Below are 19,913 nucleotides of genomic sequence, written 5' to 3' on the forward strand. Positions count from 1 at the left end.
TGATGATCACTGTGTTCATTATTACATCCAGCAACACAACACCTCAATCGTTCAATCGGAGATAATCTTGTCTGGCTTACATCCGTGCTCCGGCATTGAAACAATGGAGGTCGGACTGTTGAGACTACCTGCACAGTTTCGGAGAAGCGCCACCTAGTAGTCAGGAGATATAAAAAAATGGCTCTTTTTGCTAATAACTTCTGAATGCTTTGGCCAAAAATCAAACTGCTCTCTTTAGATTCGGTGAAGTATGACGAGTCAAACATATCTAATTATTCCATGTCAGCAACATCATCTTCAGATCGTGCTGGTAAAACGCTATGGATGTCGTGTTGATATACGAAATGGTTATCGTTTAACACATTAACGAATTTGCTGGAATCATGCCAAACTTTGCCTGAGGCTGTATATCTACAAAGCTTTGACATATTGACACCAAACTTTATTTGTACCATTGCCACCTCACACTGACCACACCACATCAATTTTGTAACAGCAACACCTATTGGTCAACAGTGATAAATCTTTCAGTCATATTTAATAGTGACTGTATTTGATTTTTCATCCTTTTTGCTTAATAAATAACAAATACGTCTTTAATTGCTTATTGATGCAGTTGGTCTCATGCTGGTATGACTTATCTTGCCTTCTTTGTGCTTAGCCCTTTAATTGCTGCTTGCAGCTATATATAATTTCTATTTGCTTTTTAGCATGTCAGCCATTAAAAGACTAAACACCAGTGGAAAGAAGATGGCTACTCGGTGATGCCTTGCTTTGGAGGCAGTGTTTATGCAAATGTTTGTGCCTTGGTGACGTTACCTTGCACCACAGATCCAAACGAGCTGCTTTTGGAGCTTGATTAAATAAAAGCTTTGTTTGTAATGAGGAGGACAATTTAAGCTATGAAACTTTAATAGTACAAAGACCTCATATATGCCAAATTTCATTTCTCATGTAATGACCCCTTTAAAAAAAAACTGATTTGGCTGACTTTGCAATAACATACTAGCATCCTACACTCAAATGGCAGAAATAGCTGTTTTCTTCTTTGCAGAGTGATGATCTAGAGAACGCCTGCAAAGCCAAAGACTCCAACGCCTGCCGTTACCAGGGAGATGACCTCTGACGTCAGCACGACGACTCTACTGGTGACGGAGCCAGAGTGGGAGGCGGGACCCAACAGGCCCTCCTCTGATCCTGGCCTTCCAGGGCAGCAACATAAGGTCAAAGGTTATAGTTTCATGGTCGTGAAACAGAATCCAATAACAACAGAATTCCCAGGGGCAGGTACAGTAAGAGCAGTGTTTAATCGTGAGGCTTGAGTTGTCATATTCAGAACGCCACATAGAGGAGTCACACTTCTGTATGCTTTCATGTAACTATGCATAGACAGAACAAAATCAACAGTAAGCTCAAACTCCTCCCTTCAAAATCACAGCAGCTACAGCTAGACTCAGGGTAGAGAACACGAAGCCGAAGAGTCATATGCAAAGAACTGAAAACGACCTTCCATGTCCCATATAGTTAGGAGTCAAACACAAGCTAAGGAACAGATGCATCAATGCAGTATGAATCAGTCTGGGGGTTGTTCATTTTGTAAATATATAAATGAAACGGTGGTCAGGAAGTACAGACATACGACCATGTTAACAAAAGATGCATGCTGGGAAGAAAAAAAATGCAGTGTTTGTTTATTTTTTTGCATGTTTCTTAACAAAAAACACTTGCATTTGTAATCAAGTGAGATGAGCTTGGTTTTTTGTCCTTATATCACTTATTTGAGATTTATATATGTATTTACTGAACTATGAATTTCCTGGTATTCAGGAAGAATCTTTTACTTGAACTGAACTCTGCAAAGCAAAGCCTCATCATCAAACTCTCATCATCTCAAAATATCATTATTCTGCCCATATCAGATTTTCACAGGACAGCAACATTCAGAAATGACACGCTGTCCCTTCAGAGCCAACTAAACATTGTACGATTGTCAGTATTGCAATATCAAGTCTCAGTATTGAATTTGACAAAACTTTTTTTGATGGACTAAGTGAGCTTGAGCGTTTTTGGCCCTAATGGTGGGTGATTCAAACCGCAGATGAACGTTCGACCGCTCCACAAACACTTGGGGGCTTTTAACACGTAAAGGGTCGTTTTTAACCCTGGGTAGATGTTATTTGCATATTTATGAGGGAGGTGTTTGAAAGCCTTATGAATATTTAATGAGGTAAGCACTGAGACAGCTTATGATTGGTTGTCTGTTGCTAAATAACTCTCCTTTGGATTTTAACACCTTTAATGCAAAAGGCTAACACATGATTTTATGCAGTTGCTTAACCCAGGGTTAAAACTGACCCTGAAAAGCCCTTATGTGTTACATGTTGCTTTTTGTATTCATTTCTTTATGCAATTTACAGATTCATTTCATTCTGAAGCTGTAGCAGTGTTTATCGGTAGAAATATATCTGGATAATGTGATCTGGAGGTGAAAGCATTAGCTTTTGTAGCAGCAGTCATCCCTGGCCTTCCAGACGATAGATCTACACGAACAGAACCCATAAAATGCACACTTTTAGTCTTGCAGTATAACATGGCATTGAGTTCATGTGTAGGAGGACTGCATGTTTAACCAAAGTTAGTTAGTTCAATTAATCACTTAATCACATTTAATGAGATGCATTAAAACACACAGTCTTCCTAGTGTCAGCTAAAAAAAGAAAAAAAAAAAGAAAAAAATGTATGCATGTCTTAATTTAGTAATTTACTCATAGGGCCACCAGATTTAGAGCTTCGAATGAATCTGATTGGTAGGCTGAAATCTGGAGGCGGAGCATCCATGTCGGTGTGTGCTCATCGCACAGATATGTCGTTGGCTGTCCTGACTGGCTCGTGTGACCGCTGTGATCACGGCATGCGTTGACCTAACAGTTTCCTGTGAGATGGTCCAAGTCATGTCTGGTGTTTCAGGAAGCTGGATGAAGCGGGTTTGCCTTAGGGGTGTTTGTGGGCCAGGACGTGTGCCAGTGCGGGAAGAGAGCAAGAAAAAGATACGATACTATTGCGATCTTTTGCACAAACTCTTTGAAACATCTTGTACAGTGTCACTTTTTAAAAACTAGTGCTGTTCGCAGAATTGTTTTTATGCATTTTTTTAAATGTTTGACACTGTATTTTATACAATGCAACACATAACAGCAGGTTAGAATGTTTTCTTCCTTGGATATATTGGTATGTATTATATTTATGCTGTATATTGTGAATATTACAAGAGTTACGCACAACTGTGTAAATTAATAAAGGACAGAATGCTTAATTTACAATGTTGCACAAGATTATTTATGGAAAAACAGGGGTTTTGCAGGTTTGATGAAGCTAAATTTAAGACTTTTGGAGACTTTAAGACCAAGCAAAGAAAAAAATACAACTTCCTACCAACTTCTATTACTTTTAATTAAATAAATTAGCTTAAGCCTCACAATTACTAGAATATGAAAATTTTTCCTCTAAAAATTGTTTTTCTGCAGTATTTTTTCTTGTTTTCCAGTGCAAAAATCTAATGAAATTGATCAAAATGAACTTTATTAATTAAAACAAGAACAAATATGTCAATGGGCTCAGAACATCTACTCAATTCAAAAGTTTTCATACCCCATATAATATTGTTTAGTAAATGTAGCTTGATTTAATGTTTTGATGTTTTTTTTGTAATTCATGCAAGAGTTAATTCCATGACTTTATGCCATAATTTAAGACTTTAAGGCCTTCCACAGTTTTAAGAAACTGTGGAAAACTTGAGACTTTTTGTGCACTTCCCTCTATCCTATCGAATAGGTGGAAATGGGGGAAAAAACAGAAACTAACCAGAAACTAATTGCCAAATTTAAATGGGGTACACCGGTGTTCAAAAGTATAAGGCCACTAATGAAATGCTTCTTTTTCTTTTTTAATTTAATAATAAAAATAATTTTTAAAAGTCCTCATTCGATTAGTGACCAAAAAGTGCAGAATTTTAGTAACTATTTATTAATTTTACATCTCTAACTTTTCTCTAAATTCTACAATTTTATTTCCAGATTTACAATGTCTTGACATATGGATCCCACATCATACCAAAGGCATGTGACAAAATGTGACCCTGGACCACAAAACCAGTCATAGGTAGCACAGCTATATTTGTAGCAATAGCCATCAATACATTGTATGGATCAAAATTATAAATTTTTCTTTTATGCCAAAAATAATTTGGATGTTAAGTAAAGATCATGTTCCATGAAGTATTTTGTAAATTTCTGACCATAAAATATCAAAACTTAATTTTTGATTAGTAATATGCATTGCTAAGAATTTCATTTGGACAACTTTAAAGGCGATTTTCTCAGTATTTAGATTTTTTTTGCACCCTCAGAATCCAGATTCTTAAATAGTTGTATCTCGGCCAAATATTGTCCTATCCTAACAAACCATACATCAATAGACCACTTATTCTGCTTTCATATGATGTATAAAACTCAATTTTAAGAAACTGACCCTTATGACTGGTTTTGTGGTCCATGGTCACACATATTCAGTTAGGTTAAAAACTATTATTTCAGTGCATATTTTAGAGTATGTCTTTACCCACAATTCTGTAACACATCTTTGTGTGTTGCTTGTTGTCACACACTAAGCAACAGAGCGACTCCTGCCAGAACCCATTTTGCAGGCCTCTCTCTGGTCTTAAGGCTGAAGGTCCAGATATATGTGTTAGCACGTAGTTTGGTTTTATAGACTGGGCATTCGTAGGTATTACGTGTCTCCTGTCGGTCGTTCGGGATGGCTCGGACAGCTATAACAGGCATGCTGGGAGTTAGATCCTTCAGGCGTGCTTCTGCGATTGTCCCACCTTGAATGTCCCAGCATGCACCTGCAGACACAAGCAATTACTTTAGATTCAAATGCACCCAAAAGGCTCAGATAAAATAAGAGAGCAGACAGATGATACAGACCCTCCATGTAAAGCCCATAGATGTAGGCTCCCTCTCTAGCTGGCTGGTTAAACTCCTCTTTGAACTTCTTGGTTACATCCACCGTCAAATTCATCTTGTCAAGTGGCCATTCGTTCTTACGTGCCAAACTCTGCATTACAGCTACAAAGACAAAAAATGGGTGTGATGCACATATGTGAGCCTGGACCACAAAACCAGTCTTAAGCAGCATGGGAATATTTGTAGCAATAGCCAAAAATACACTGTATGGGTCAAAATGATTGATTTTTCTTTTATGCCAGAAATCATTAGGATATTAAGTAAAGATCATGTTCCATTAAGATATTTTGTAAAATTCCCACCATGAATATATCAAAACTTTTTGATGAGTAATATGCATTGCTAAGAACTTCATTTGGACAACTTTATAGGTGATTTTTTGCAGCCTCAGATTTCAGATTTTCAAATAGTTGTACCAAATATTGTCATATCCTAACAATACATCAATGAAAAGTTTATTTATTTAGGTTTCAGATTATGTATAAATCTCAGTTTAAAAAAAATGACCCATATGATTGTTTTTGTGGTCCAGGGTCACATATATAAACAAAAACGTCCTTAGAAGGAAATGTCACTACCTTTAAAACTCACTACCTTTTGGAATAAATTAACACTTTCATTCAGCAAGGATGCATTAAACTGATCAAAAAACTATATTTTAACACATTTACAATGTGACAGTTTAAAATAACATTTGAAATAGAAATATTTTATAACAATCAATGAATCCTGAAAACTTTCCTAAAAATATTAAGCAGCAAAAATGGTTTCAAAAATGTTACTTGAGCAGCAAATAAGCACATTAAAATGATTTGAAAAACATTCAAACGTTTGAATGGTAGTGTACATATATGGTTTTTTTTTTCATTATTTATATACAAGCATATGTATGTGTTACTGTACCTGTTAGAAAAGACTGAGGGTTAAATAAACCAGAGATCCAGACCACACTAGGCAGAGAGAGATCGTGAGTCCAGCTATCTAACTCTCTACAGCGGAGTAACACGTCATTATACCTGATTGGATACACACAGACATCACATACACAAATTGTTATCGTAAAACAGTACGGCTTTTATATAGTTTCAAAACTTGACAACATACAGCAAGCAGAAAAACTTTAATAATGAACAATACCATCTTAATGGAGCTCATCCCAATGCATTCTGGGATCATTTTATCCATAGACAAAATGTAACCAAAACAAGTTATCTCATAAGGTCTCTTAAAGGGATAGTTCATGCAAAAATAAAAATTACCCCATAATTTACTCACCCTCAAACCATCCTAGGTGTATATGACTTTCTTCCTTCAGATGAATATAATTGGAGTTATATTCAAAAATGTCCTGGCTCTTCCAAGCTTTTTAATGGCAGTGAATGGGTGGTCAGATTTTCAAGTCCAATGAAGTGCATCCATTCATCATAAAAAGTACTCCACACGGCTCAGGGGGGTTAAATAAGGCCTTCTGAAGTGAATCAGTGCTTTTGTGTAAGAAAAATATCTTACACAACCGCAATCTCTAGCTTCCGCTAACTGACGTACGCGCATCCGATTTCGCTATAAGCCAAGGGGAGACTTGGTTCTCCATACTTGGTTCTCATGAGACTAGCTTACGCTATATCCTATATCTATATATCGATATATATATCCTACGTCATCCGCTGGAACCCCACTTTCTTTTGAACACACATACGATACTTAGCGGAAGCTAGAGATTACAGTTTATAAAGTTAAAATATGGATATTTTTCTTACACAAACGTGTCAATTTATATCAGAAGGCCTTTATTAACCCCCCAGAGCCATGTGGAGAATTTTTTATGACGGGTGCATGCACTTTATTGGATTCAAAATCTCAACAGCCATTCACTGCCACTATAAAGCTTTGGAAGAGCCAGGACATTTTTTAATATAACTCTGATTGTATTCATCTGAAAGAAGAAAGTCATATACATCTAGAATGGTTTGAGGGAGAGTAAATTATTGGGTAATTTTCATTTTAATAACAAAGACACAACAAAATTAGTACAATTTAAATGAAAAAATATAAAAAATAAAAAATAATTTAAAACATTTAAAAGAACTACAATAGTATCAGTTATCACTCCATACCACTGTCCGAGGCTGTATATAGAGGGGTAGGCCAGTCTGGCCCAGGTATCTGGAACATTATCAAAAAACAGAGCTGTCTGGATCTGCTCCATCTCTGATGAAATAGCCAGCTCTCCCTGCCAGAGAAATACATACACACTTGTGAAGCCAAGCTTTGACTATCAACCTAAAGTCTTAGACAAGAAGAGGTTGTGATATGAAAAGCGACCAAGCACAATTAATGAATTTGAATCACGCACCTTTAGCCCCAAGTCCAGCTCTTTGAGTGAGCGTCTTATTTCATTGAGGAGAATGTTCATACGCTCACACTCTTGGAAACACACCAGAATGTAGGGCGAGCGTTCAGCTGTTTTGGACGTGATGTCAGACATGTTATACTCCTCTGGTAGTTTTTCCAAAATGTCATCCAAAATAGTCTTCACCTGAAACAGCAGTGGCTTAAACCTTCGTACAATCAATGCATTACAACAACATATGTGATTCTGGACCACAAAACCAGTCATAGGGGTACATTTTTTGGAGTAGAGATTTATACATAATCTGAAACCTAAATAAATAAGGTTGTTAGGATAGGACAATACTTGGCCGAGACACGACTATTTGAAAATCTGAAATCTGAGGGTGCAAAAAAATCTGAATATTGAGAAAATCACCTTTAAAGTTGTCCAAATGAAGTGCTTAGCAATGCATTTTACTAATCAAAAAATAAGTTTGATATATTTACAGTAGAAAATTTACAAAATATCTTCAGGGAACATGATCTTAATATCCTAATGATTTTTGGCATAAAAGAAAAATCGATACAATGTATTGCTGGCTATTGCTACAAATATACCCTAGCGACTGGGTCACATAAGGTATGAAAACGTGCACCCTTTCAAAAGCTCAGAAACGGACCTTCTCTTCAGTGGTCTGTGAGGCTCCTTCACCCATGTTGGAGTCTCTGGACTGCAGCTCCAAAAGAGTGTGGAAGAGGTTGTCTGATGTCACTGTAAGAAACTCAATCTCAGCGTTTGGATGCAGGCCATAATGCACTGGGCTTTCGTGGGGCAGCATCTCATCTATGTACGCATGATAACCTTGGTAATCCAGGTTCGAAGGCACAATAAATCCTGGGGCCAGTGACAACTTCCTGTCAAACTGTAAGGACAATGGGAAAAGTATTTAGGAGCCAAAATACATGGGAATTAACCAATAGTGAAAATCAAATATCAAATCCAGTAAACATATCATTATTTTTAAGTTCTGGCCAATCAATAGCAGATAACAAAATTCTGTCTAAATAATTTTTTAAAAAATCTCACAAGGCACCATTTTGAGTGTGAGTATACACCTGGTTAGGTTGCATGTACTCTTCCAGGTAAGTTCTGCACAGTCTCCTGTCCCAGTCATCAGTGATGTGACCTCCATACATGATCTCACCAAACAGGTAACGAAGGTCTTCCCATGGTACCTGGGCAACACACGTTTGTTTACATGGCTCTGTATTACATAAACACCCAGAGAAAGATGACTTCTTGTGGCAGAGTTAATTACACACCTGTGAGTTGGCTTCTAGGTAATTGTACAGCACATTCACTGATATAGTGAGATCTCCTGTGTTAAAAGGGTACTTCCTGTTCCAGCCCTGTGGGCCAAACTTCCTCCTTTCAGCCACACAGGCATGGAAATAACACAGCGAGAACAGGATGGTCTTGAACTCCTGCTCACGGGAACACTGGTCCAGAATGTCCTACACAGGCAAAAGTGTTTTTAATATTCAGTGTTCTCATTTGACTTAATCATACAGATAAGCAAAGGTTTTTGTGTTACAATTTGGTCTGAAGCCTTATAAAAAAGCTTTCCTTTTAATCACAGCCTATCAGAGCATATCTGATTTTAATATACAGCTAATAAAGCATGATTTTTGAACCAATAGGATTTTACTGTGGGTGGGGCCTCAAGCACAACATCCAACTTTTTTCCCCATTCCATTTACCTGATCAAAGTTGTCCAGGGCAGCATGTAGGTTAGCCAGCATGCCTGTGGGTGGCTCATTAGTGATTTTGATGGAGTTCTCTAGAATTCCCTGTGGAATGATGTGTTCCTGTGGGGTGGGAGAAGGTTCTGCGCTCATGAATACTCTGTAGTCTTGGTGACTGTTCACACAGCAACGTTCAAGAAGCTTTTCAAGACTTCCCAGCCACTTTGCCACCAGGTGAATGTTCTAGAAGAAACACAAGCATTTGCATAAGGTATATGCATAAAATATACTATATACCGATAACATGCACAAAGACACACCTGTAAAATGACCCAGTGGCCCTCTTTAGAGGCTTTTTCCATGGCAAGTTCAGCAACAGACTCCTGGCCCTGTCCTAGAGACACATTATGGAGCTTCCCCAGGTCTATAGTGAAACCAAGCTTCTTACCTAAATACATGCACACAGTAACACACACAAAAATCAGTTCAAACACAATTTCTAAGCACATCCCATTCAAATCTATAATTTTTTTAAACTGGTGGGCCAGGGTTTGACTGGGTCAAGATGCACAACCATAGTCAGGATAATGACAGACTACTTCTGACAAAACAAAATATAAAAAATTCTTGCATGAGATGAAAGAAAAACCAGTATGAATTTTTACCAAGAGACTCAACATCTTTTAGGGGGTCCACTCCAGGGGACAGGATGAAGAATACAGGGGAAGCAGGACCACACTCTTTGAATGAGCGTGCAAACTCCATCTTCCTGCCCTCTGTGTACTGCACGCCAAGTTTCTCTTCAACAAAGTTCCTACACAAACACACAGACACATTTGTTTTTGTTTTCTTTGTGTGGATTTTCGTATACTAAGGACGTTTTTTTATACTAAGCTTATCCTAATTCCACCCCTAAACCTAACTTCCATACATTTTTGGGTATTAATTAAAACATTTAGTGTGTTTATTAAGAGATTTGTTCCAAACCTTTTCAAAACACAAATTAGGATTTTTTTTTTGTCCCGCCACCGAAAACGCACACAATTTTCAAGCTTCAGCACATGACTGACAAGACATCGTAGATGTAATATTTAATTAGGGTGGTTTGTTCTCAGCCTTCTGAAGAGACATGATCACTTTATATGATGAACAGTTTGTTCACAAGTAAACAGAAATAGAGTTAATAAAATACAGTAAATGGAAACTCAAACATGCTTGCTTGTTGCTAGTAATGTTGAGTCTGATTACCATATTTAATGAGCTCTATGCATGCTGATCAATTTTTAGATTTATATTAGGGATGCATTACATGTAATCTGGATTACGAAATCAGATTCCAGTTACATTTTAAAATACTCGTAATCAGATTACAGTTACTTTTTTATGGATTACATATTTACACAATAGTAAAATAAATATTCATATTTTATGGATTCTCCCTAATTCTTCTTTTTCATTATTTAAATTTCCTTTCTAAAATAGCCTACTGCTTATATACATTCAGAAAGACTTCCAACAGACATTCACACAAAGACCTGTCACTAGTCATGTGGGTACACAACATTTGACCACTGATTCACAAAAATCATTTCATTGCATGAACTACTGATGAACACATTCATTTTTATTTGAATTATCACTTTGTAGCTTATTTAACAATGTATTTCTTACTTTTAGTCTTTAGAAGGCTTTTGTCTTTCAAACACATTAAAATGTACAAATTTATTCATAAATTTGCAAACATTTTTGTCATCTGATCGTCTTTCACCTGATATTTTTATAATTTCAAATAATTTACTCACCCCCTTGTCATCCAAGATGTTCATGTCTTTCTGTCTTCAGTCGTAAAGAAATTATGGTTTTTGAGGAAAACATTTCAGGATTTTTCATCATATAATGGACTTGATTTGTGCTCCGATTTTAAACTTCCAAAATGTAGTTTAAATGCAGGTTCAAAAGGCTCTAAACGATCCCAGACGAGGAAGAAGGGTCTTATCTAATGAAACGATCTGTCATTTTTTTCAGAAAAAGAAAAAAAGAGTATGCTTTCTAAGCACGAAAGCTTGTGTAACACAGGTTCTGGGATGCGCGTCCACGATGCTACGAATTAGTGATGGGTCGTTCTTGAACGATGCGTTCATTTTGAACGAATCGTTAATGTGACTCGGGAAGAACAAGTCATCTCGGGGAGTGATTCGTTCAGTCGTGCATGCACAACATCCTATTAGTTTCTGTACTGGAATTAGTTCACCTGTTTCGAGTCTTTGGGATTTTCGAGTCGTTCGTTCATCTTATGGGGCTGTCACGTGATGAATGAACAACTCGAACCCGAAGACTCGAGATATGAACTAATCAATTCTTTTTCCGGCTCACACTGCGTTGGTTGAGCTTATGAGGCTGTCACGTGATAAACGAATGACTCAAACCTAATCATTGAGCTAATCATTTAAAAAAAGATTTGTTCATTTTGCTGAACGAGACTCAAAGTCGGTCGGTAAAATGATCCGAACTTCCCATCACTACTACGAATCACGTCTAAGTTCATCGTCTGTTTACTCCGGCTAAAAAAAGTAGAGTATGGCGAAAAACTCCATCTTATTTTCTCCTACAACTACAGAATCGTCCGTCATCATTGTACCTTTTTGTTTGTAAACAGTCTTTGACTTACTCGCACTTTCTTACTCTTTGTGCATTCACTTTGTAAACACTGGGTCTGTAGTTCTGCCTACGTTCGGCATGACCTTTGGACATGATTAAATAGTATGTGAACACACATCCCCGAACCTGTAGTATAAAAAAAAAAAATTTTTTTTTGAAAAAAATTACCAATCATTTCGCTAGATAAGACCTCGGCTGGGATCGTTTAAAGCCCATTGAAGCTGCATTTAAACTACATTTTGGAAGTTCAAAATCGGGGCACCAATCAAGTCCATTATATGAAGAAAAATTCTGAAATGTTTTCCTCAAAAACCATAATTTCTTTACAACTGAAGACAGAAAGACATGAACATCTTGGATGACAAGGGGGTGAGTAAATTATTTGTAAAATGTTGTTCTGGGAGTGGACTTCTACTTTAACATCTGTAGATGGTCTAAAGCAAAAAAATCTTTCAGAGCTCCTTGTATTGAAGCTTTCATAACCTATCTATAAAAAAAACACACATTAATGAAAAATCTATATATAAAATTACTTAATTTACAAGTGTCATGTTTGTGATTTTTATTTATGTAAGCTATAGCTGCCTACCTTTAAATAAAAACAGACTTTGACATCAATTACTGCTTTATTTATTCAGAAACACAGGTATCTTAATGTTATTTTTGTATTTTACTGTAATTTTATTTACAGTAAAATACTGTAATTTAATTTATATAAGTAGGACAACAGCACCCCCCAAGTAAATGAAACACCTTACCAGGCAGGCATTAGAGCTATTCATCTAATTTGCAAGGTATATCAGCAGAATTTTTCATATCCAGCCAATGCCGATGTTTACTTTTTATATTTTTGTGCATCTCTAATTCATTTTTTTTTTTTTTTAGATCTGTATGGATTACTTTTACCATGTTATTTTGTACTTTTTAATGCATAAAAGTTTTGATCCAAAATGAAAGAAGATGAATGAAAGTCTAATAGGCTTTAAATGACATTAGGGTGAGGTGAACTGACATTTTTGAGTGACCTGACACTTCAATTTGTCTTTTTCTACAATGAGCCTGATTTACTAGACGCAAAACGTCTTTTGGCGTTAAAATATACTGTCAGGATTTACTAAAGACAGTGCTGAAAATGTGAGAACACGGTTATTTTTGTGCCTGACCTTATTGAATATTCATTTGTAGGAGTTTCCCTTTCAGATGTAAAATTTACATTCTTTAATGTGTGCACTGTCAGTAAATCACACACAGAATTTTCCCCTCCCAATGGCGCCTTTATGGAATTGCGCTCTAATGCAGTTTAGTAAATCAAGTCCAATATAACATTTTGTCTTTAATAAACACATACTATGTATCACAGACTTACCGGACAGCATATGTCATCCGGTCAGGTCGGAGAGCCCTCATAAGGATGAGTTTCTGGAGCGAACTCTTGTTTTTCCACTCCTGAGGGAGTTTCTCTTTCTCTGGACACTCTGACTCCACCACTTTCTTCCAGCGTTTGGGAGAACCCTCAATGTCCCGATCCAGACCACGAAACTCATCAGTGAAGCTCATTGTCTGCAGGAAGAAACCAGGAGCATCTTCAGAGGCTGTATTACAGAATCTTCCTATCTAAATTTAAGACTTAAGATTTAAAAATGTTGAGAGAAATTACCATGGTTACTAAACGGACAGGATAGGATTCTGTAACAGAGCTCCAGGTCTTTAAGCAAGTGTGTGTGTTTCGAGATTTGTGCTTACTTTAACAGCGCTCCAGGCAGAGTTGGAAAGAAAGTCGAGTGGGCTGACATAACTGTGGTCGATGTTGAAGCGCAGCAGAAAGTCCAGCTCTCGAGGATCCAACTCTTTACTCATTAACAGCAACTGATATACACACACGCAGTCACAAAAATAAAATACACGCACATCCAACATAATATGGAGAGTTGGCGTGTGTAATAACAGTAAGACTTCATGTGTAAGCGGTTTACCTGAAATGTAAGCTGTGCAGCAAAGGTGAGCTTGTCTCTCTCAAACAAGCCTCTGTTGATGTAATTAAATGTAGAGAAGGTGATACAATCTATCAGCGTGTTCACACGGGCCTTTACATCTGAAGAGGCGTCTGCATTCTGTACAGCCTTATGGAACACAACGTTAAACGCCTGCAGGGAAAGATAAGTGTACACACTCACGTAAGAAAAGGCTATGACAATAATGACATAAAATGAAGCGAGTTGGGGGCAGAACCAGTTTATCATACCATAACAGATGGGGTGCCTGTTTAAAACACTGATTATTTTTGTGTATATTCATTCCATTTGGTGACAAATTAGTTCAGCTGTAAATATTTTCAGGGAGACCTGAACAAATGTCTTACAGAATGCATGCAGAGACACACAAACAAGGCCGCACCTTAAGGGAGAACTGGTACATGGGGTTGATCTTGTTAAGGTCATTGATGATGAAGTAGAGGAGGGATGCTCTGACAGCCACGGGCCGGTAGTGTTCACGAGCCTCGTTAATCTTCACCTCATTAACCTTCGCTTCCAACACCTACACAACACGAAAGCTGAATCAGACCGAGAAGGAACAACAAATGGCAACTAAAAAGAGTGTAAGAATGTGAAAAGAAAACTCTAGATCTCTATAGCCTATAGCAACACTCATGAAATGAACAAACATGAAGACTGTTAAAAATGATGCTGCCTTATAAGATATTTTGTTTGGGTCTGTGATGGATCTGTGACCACAGAATTCAGCAGAAAATGTTGAATTGTTAAACATCGCTATATTTAGTTCACTTTAGCTGATTTGATCATTCTATCATCTACCAATTACTTTACACACTGTACAATGTTTTACACCATCCTTCAAAGGTTTTGAGTCTGTAAGATTTTTTAATGTTTTTCTTATAAGCTCATTTGATCCAAAATACAGCAAAAACAGTAATACTATAAAACATCATTACAATTTAAAATTATTTTAATATATTCAAAATATCATTTATTCCTGTGATGGCAAAGCTGAATTTTCAGAAGTCATTACTCTGAGCCATTACTGTCACATGATATCAGATGTAATTCTAATTTCAGAAGTAATTCAGTACTGTCTTTAGAATTACTGTCTTCAGAATTGGAATCAGAATTCTAATTTAGTGCTCAAAAAAAAACTCTTATTATTAACTTAAAGGAGAAATCCACTTCCAGAACAACAATTTTAGAGATAGTGTAGTCACCCGGTTATTTTCATAAAAATAAAATTTATATACTTTTTAATATCAAACGCTGGTCTTGTCTTGCTCTCCCTGAACTCTGTGTATTCTGGCTCAAGACAGTTAGGGTATGTCGAAAAACTCCAATTGTATTTTCTCCCTCAACTTCAAAAATCATTTTAAAATCATCCTACATCGCTGCAGAAGTACCGACTCAGTCTTTGCAAAGTGAACATGCAAAGAAGATCAAACACCCTTAACAAAAAGTTTTTCGACATACCTTAACTGTCTTGAGCCAGAATACACAGAGTTCAGGGAGAGCAAGACAAGACGAGCGTTTGAGATTAAAAAAAAGTATTTAAACTGTATTTTTTAAAATGAAAATAAGCAAAGTATTAATTTCTTCCATAAGTATTAATTTTGTTTCTGTTTTACAGAAACAGCGCAAAGTTAGTGATGTGACCCACAGCCATGGTGGTCATCAGTGGCTCTCTCCATGACATCACTTTGTGTTTAAAGGAGGCCTATTATGCCTTTTTTTACAATATGTAAAATAATTGTCAGGTGTCCCCAGAATGTGTCTGTTAAGTTTCAGCTCAAAATACCCCACAGATCATTTATTATGTCATTTCAAAAATGCCTATTTTGAGTGGAAGCAGAAACACTGTTTTCGTGCATGTCTCTTTAAATGCAAATGAGCTGCTGCTCCCCGCCCCCTTTTCAGAATAGCACTGAGCCTTTAGAGCTTGTAGGTCGGATGCTCTGCTGGAAAACATCTGTTTGGTTTTGATTACCATGTCTACTGCACTGAAATCATGCATTTTAAAACCGTATTAGTTTAAAATTCCGATATAGGGTTTTCTGAGCACACACATCTGAAGCACATGCACAAAAAGCAGCTGTCACATGGCCTGTGAGTACTAAACTAAGTTCTCTTTAATGTCTTATTGGTTAAACAGTCAAATACATACAATTTTATGTTAAAAACACACAGGAGTAACAAAAACAGTCGATTATGTCTGTGAAGGTAAACAGCTGGGAAAGAAATTGCATGCTTACATTACATCTGTGTGGCAGCAGCATAATATACAGTAAATAAATCAATAAATCCACTGCTCTTTTGTCTCCTCTGAGGCTGGGAGTTTAAACAACAGAACAGTTAGCATGCTTTGCTCGAACTTTTGCCATGGTGTTAGAACTGATGCCGTGGGTGGAAACGTGCAGATTAAGGGGCGGTACTATTGTAATATAATCCCCTTACCATGTCTCAGAGGGAGCGAAATCTGACACACTCGTTTTTTCACAGGCTTGCAGAAAAAGTCCTACCAAAACTGTTATTGGGTTGTTTATTGGGTTGGCAGATGCACTGGGGACCCAATTATAGCACTTAAACACAGAAAAAGTCGGATTTTCAAGATATGTCACCTTTAATGGTTCTTGTCACATGACAAAAGCACTTTCTGCATTCAGCCATATTTAATTTTCTAACAAAAAATGGATGAAAACAGTCAAACCTTCATCTCAATCTCTGCGGCTGTGTGTTTAGTGCTCTCCAGCTTCTCCACCAGAACGTTGTCTCCCAAGAAGTTACTCTCAGCCGCAAAGAGGCGTGTCAGCAACTCATCCTCAAGCTGCTTTAACTCGATTTTAAATGTGTTCTGCTGTTTAGTCAGCTCTGACTGCAGATACAAACAAATAACTATCAATAACAACAATCAAACTTCAGATCTGACTAAACTAGTACACACACACCTTCAGATGCTCGAGGTCTGGTCTCTCCAGGTTGACCACCTCTGCGAGCAGCTGGTCCTCAAGCCCGTCCCGTGTGACAGTAAAGTTAATGAGAGTGGTCTGAGCCTGGATCTCAGGTTTATAATGGGGGTTTGCCAGCTTAGTATGCAGAATCAGTCGGAAGTCTGGATGGAAATAACATTCCTTATCCCCCACTTTAATACATCTGCAGAGGGGAGATTACATTTTTACTATACTGATTTTGGTAACTGTCTTTGTGGTATATTGTGAGGAATGCTGTGTCGTTGTGTATTATTGCTGTGATGTGGTGGTTTACCTGCCCTTCTTGATGGTTTGTCGGCCCAGCAGTGGATCAATAACTGGTTCAATTGTCTCTTCCAGATTCTCAATCAATACAGGCTCTCCTGAGACTACGGCCTGTTCAATCACATCCACATACCTAAAGCAGCAATGACACAGAATAAATATTGCTCAAATAAATTACAACACTAAGAATGGTGTTTAAGATAACAAGGAATGTCTTTACCAATGCATTTACTCCCATTTATAGACATAGATTTAATTTTATCCATAAGGTTTTAAAGGAGAAGTCCACTTCCAGAACAACAATTTACAAATAATTTACTCACCCCCTTGTCATCCAAGATGTTCATGTCTTTCTGTCTTCAGTCATAAAGAAATTATGGTTTTTGAGGAAAACATTTCAGGATTTTTCTCCATATAATTGACTTCAATTGTGCCCCCCGATTTTAAACTTCCAAAATGTAGTTTAAATGCAGCTTCAAAAGCCTAGGAAGAAGGGTCTTATCTAGCGAAACGATCTGTCATTTTTTTTTTCAAAAAAATAAAAATTTGTATACGTTTTAAGCACAAAAGCTTGTGTAGCAGAGGTTCTGGGATGCATGTTCACGTACTATTGAATCATGTCGAAAGGTCACGCCGAACGTAGGTGGAACTACAGACCCAGTGTTTACAAAGCGAACACGCAAAGACTAAGAAAGTGCAAGTAAGTTAAGCACTATTTACAAACAAAAAGCTACAACGGTGAGCCAGAGTACACAGACAATGAACTTAGACGTAATGGCAGGTTCGGATCATTTTACCGACTCGGACCTTTGAGTCTCGTTCAGCAAAATGAACAAATCTTTTTTTTCGTTTTAACAAAATATTATTAAAATGTTACGCGTTACTTCCCTAACAAATCTACTGCTTACACAAATGTTGATCACACTACAAACAAGACAAAACTGTAATGCTATAAGAAACAGAAAAGATTAATTCATTGTTTACCTGGGTCTTTAATGTATGATTAGCTCACCTCTTATCTGACAAGTTTTCGGGTTTGAGTCGTTCGTTCATCACGTGACAGCCCCATAAGATGAACGACTCGAAAAACCCAAAGACTCGAAACAGGTGAGCTAATTCCTAATATACAAAGTATACAAATTTTTATTTTTAGAAAAAAAATGACCAATCATTTCGTTAGCTAAGACCCTTCTTCCTCGGCTGGGATCGTTCAGAGCCTTTTGAAGCTGCATTTAAACTACATTTTGGAAGGTCAAAATCGGGGGCACAATTGAAGTCCATTATATGAAGAAAAATCCTAAAATGTTTTCCTCAAAAACCATAATTTCTTTACGACTGAAGACAGAAAGACATGAACATCTTGGATGACAACGGGGTGAGTAAACTATTTGTAAATTGTTGTTCTGGAAGTGGACTTCTTCTTTAACTGAATAAAAATTAAAGACAGTTTGTTGAAAAAATATGAACAATAAGACCAGGAAATAAGAATAATAATTATAGATATTCCCAAAAAAATTCTGAATTATTTATAAGGTCATTATTTTCACAGTGTGTGAAATCTCTTGTGATGTAATTTCTGCCGTATGTTCATTAACCACTCACCCCTTCTGGCTGAGGTTAATGACCTTCAGGCTGTTGCCATATCGACTCTTGAGCCACTTGATGCCCTGCAGCTGGGGGTCAATGAGCAGAGGCCAGCGCTCACAGTTGGTCAGTATAGTAGCATTCTGAGTAGATATTTTATCACCTGGCAAACCCTCATTATTCCACTGAGCAATGGTAGCATCATCTGTTAACATGGATATGGGATCTAAGCCCTCAGTCATAGGGATGGGCACCTGAAAGTCATTAAGAAATAATAACAATAAAAAAAAAACAGTGATTGATTTTGTATACTAACATTTCTATCCTTGTAAAAGAACTGCATGACTATAACAGACTTTGCAGACTGTTATCAAAGGTTTAGGAAGGGCCTTCTACACCGGACCAAAGAGTGTAAAATGGTAATTTAAACTATAAACACATTATGAGAGGGAAAAAATGCTAGAGTGTAGCACAGGAGTGTAAAGTGTATCTGAATTTGAATAATAATATGTTCATCAAGACCACATTGATTTGGTCAAAAATACAGAAAAAAAACAGTAATATTGTGAAATATTATTTCAATGCAAAATAACTGTTTTCTATGTGAATATATTTAAAAATATAATTTATTCCTGTGATGTTAAGCTGAATTTTCAGCATCATTACTCCAGTCTTCAGTGTCACATGATCCTTCAGAAATCATTCTAATATGCTGATTTATTATTAATGCTGAAAACAGTTGTGCTGCTTAATATTTTGTTATTATTTAATGGTGCCCCGATTTTGAACTTCCAAAATGCAGTTTAAACGCGCCTTCAAACGATCCCAACAGAGAAAGAAGGGTCTTATCTAGCATAACGATCGGTTATTTTAATAAAAATTATACAATTTATATACTTTTTAATGCCAAATGCTCAACTTGTCTTCCACTCCGCCTGGACTGTTTTTGTTCCGGTTCATGACAGTATCTCATGTTCTGCCTCAACTTCAAAATCATCCTATATCGCTGTTTTACCTTTTTTGTTAAGGGTGTTTGATCTTCTTTGCATGCTCACTTTTGAAAAGACTGGGTCGGCACATTTGCAGCAATGTAGGATGATTTTGAAATAAAGTTGAGGGAGAAAATTGGAGTTTTTCGACATGCCCTAACTGTCTTGAGCCAGAATACACAGAGTTCAGGGAGAGAAAGACAAGACGAGCGTTTGAGAATTAAAAGTATTTAAATTGTATTTTTTTAGTGAAAATAACCGATCATTTCGCTAGATAAGACCCTTCTTCCTCAGCTGGGATCGTTTACAACTGCATTTGGGATCGTTCGA

At 36.9% G+C, this 19,913-nt stretch overlaps 2 protein-coding genes across 2 annotated transcripts in view; one reads left to right on the forward strand and one right to left on the reverse strand.

The window, feature by feature from the left end:
- kcnh7 (potassium channel, voltage gated eag related subfamily H, member 7) overlaps nt 1-1,432 on the forward strand; it is a 59,421-nt gene extending 57,989 nt beyond the window's left edge. The window contains 2 exon segments of the mRNA XM_051112354.1: nt 1,055-1,096; nt 1,098-1,432. Coding sequence (XP_050968311.1) covers nt 1,055-1,096; nt 1,098-1,322 — 267 coding nt within the window. The 3' untranslated portion in view covers nt 1,323-1,432.
- Nucleotides 1,433-3,562: 2,130 nt separating this feature from the next.
- The window catches only part of dnah9l (dynein, axonemal, heavy polypeptide 9 like), a 54,372-nt gene continuing 38,021 nt past the window's right edge, over nt 3,563-19,913 (reverse strand). Inside the window, 19 exon segments of the mRNA XM_051112368.1 lie at nt 3,563-4,903; nt 4,986-5,126; nt 5,928-6,040; nt 7,139-7,254; nt 7,378-7,560; nt 8,036-8,278; nt 8,472-8,591; nt 8,679-8,870; nt 9,117-9,344; nt 9,422-9,549; nt 9,767-9,915; nt 13,126-13,319; nt 13,503-13,625; nt 13,733-13,903; nt 14,154-14,294; nt 16,467-16,631; nt 16,705-16,909; nt 17,021-17,143; nt 18,613-18,848. Of these exon segments, the coding sequence (XP_050968325.1) occupies nt 4,656-4,903; nt 4,986-5,126; nt 5,928-6,040; nt 7,139-7,254; nt 7,378-7,560; nt 8,036-8,278; nt 8,472-8,591; nt 8,679-8,870; nt 9,117-9,344; nt 9,422-9,549; nt 9,767-9,915; nt 13,126-13,319; nt 13,503-13,625; nt 13,733-13,903; nt 14,154-14,294; nt 16,467-16,631; nt 16,705-16,909; nt 17,021-17,143; nt 18,613-18,848 (3,219 nt within the window). The 3' untranslated portion in view covers nt 3,563-4,655.

Source organism: Labeo rohita, chromosome 6 (assembly GCF_022985175.1).
Source record: "Labeo rohita strain BAU-BD-2019 chromosome 6, IGBB_LRoh.1.0, whole genome shotgun sequence".
Lineage (NCBI taxonomy): Eukaryota > Metazoa > Chordata > Actinopteri > Cypriniformes > Cyprinidae > Labeo > Labeo rohita.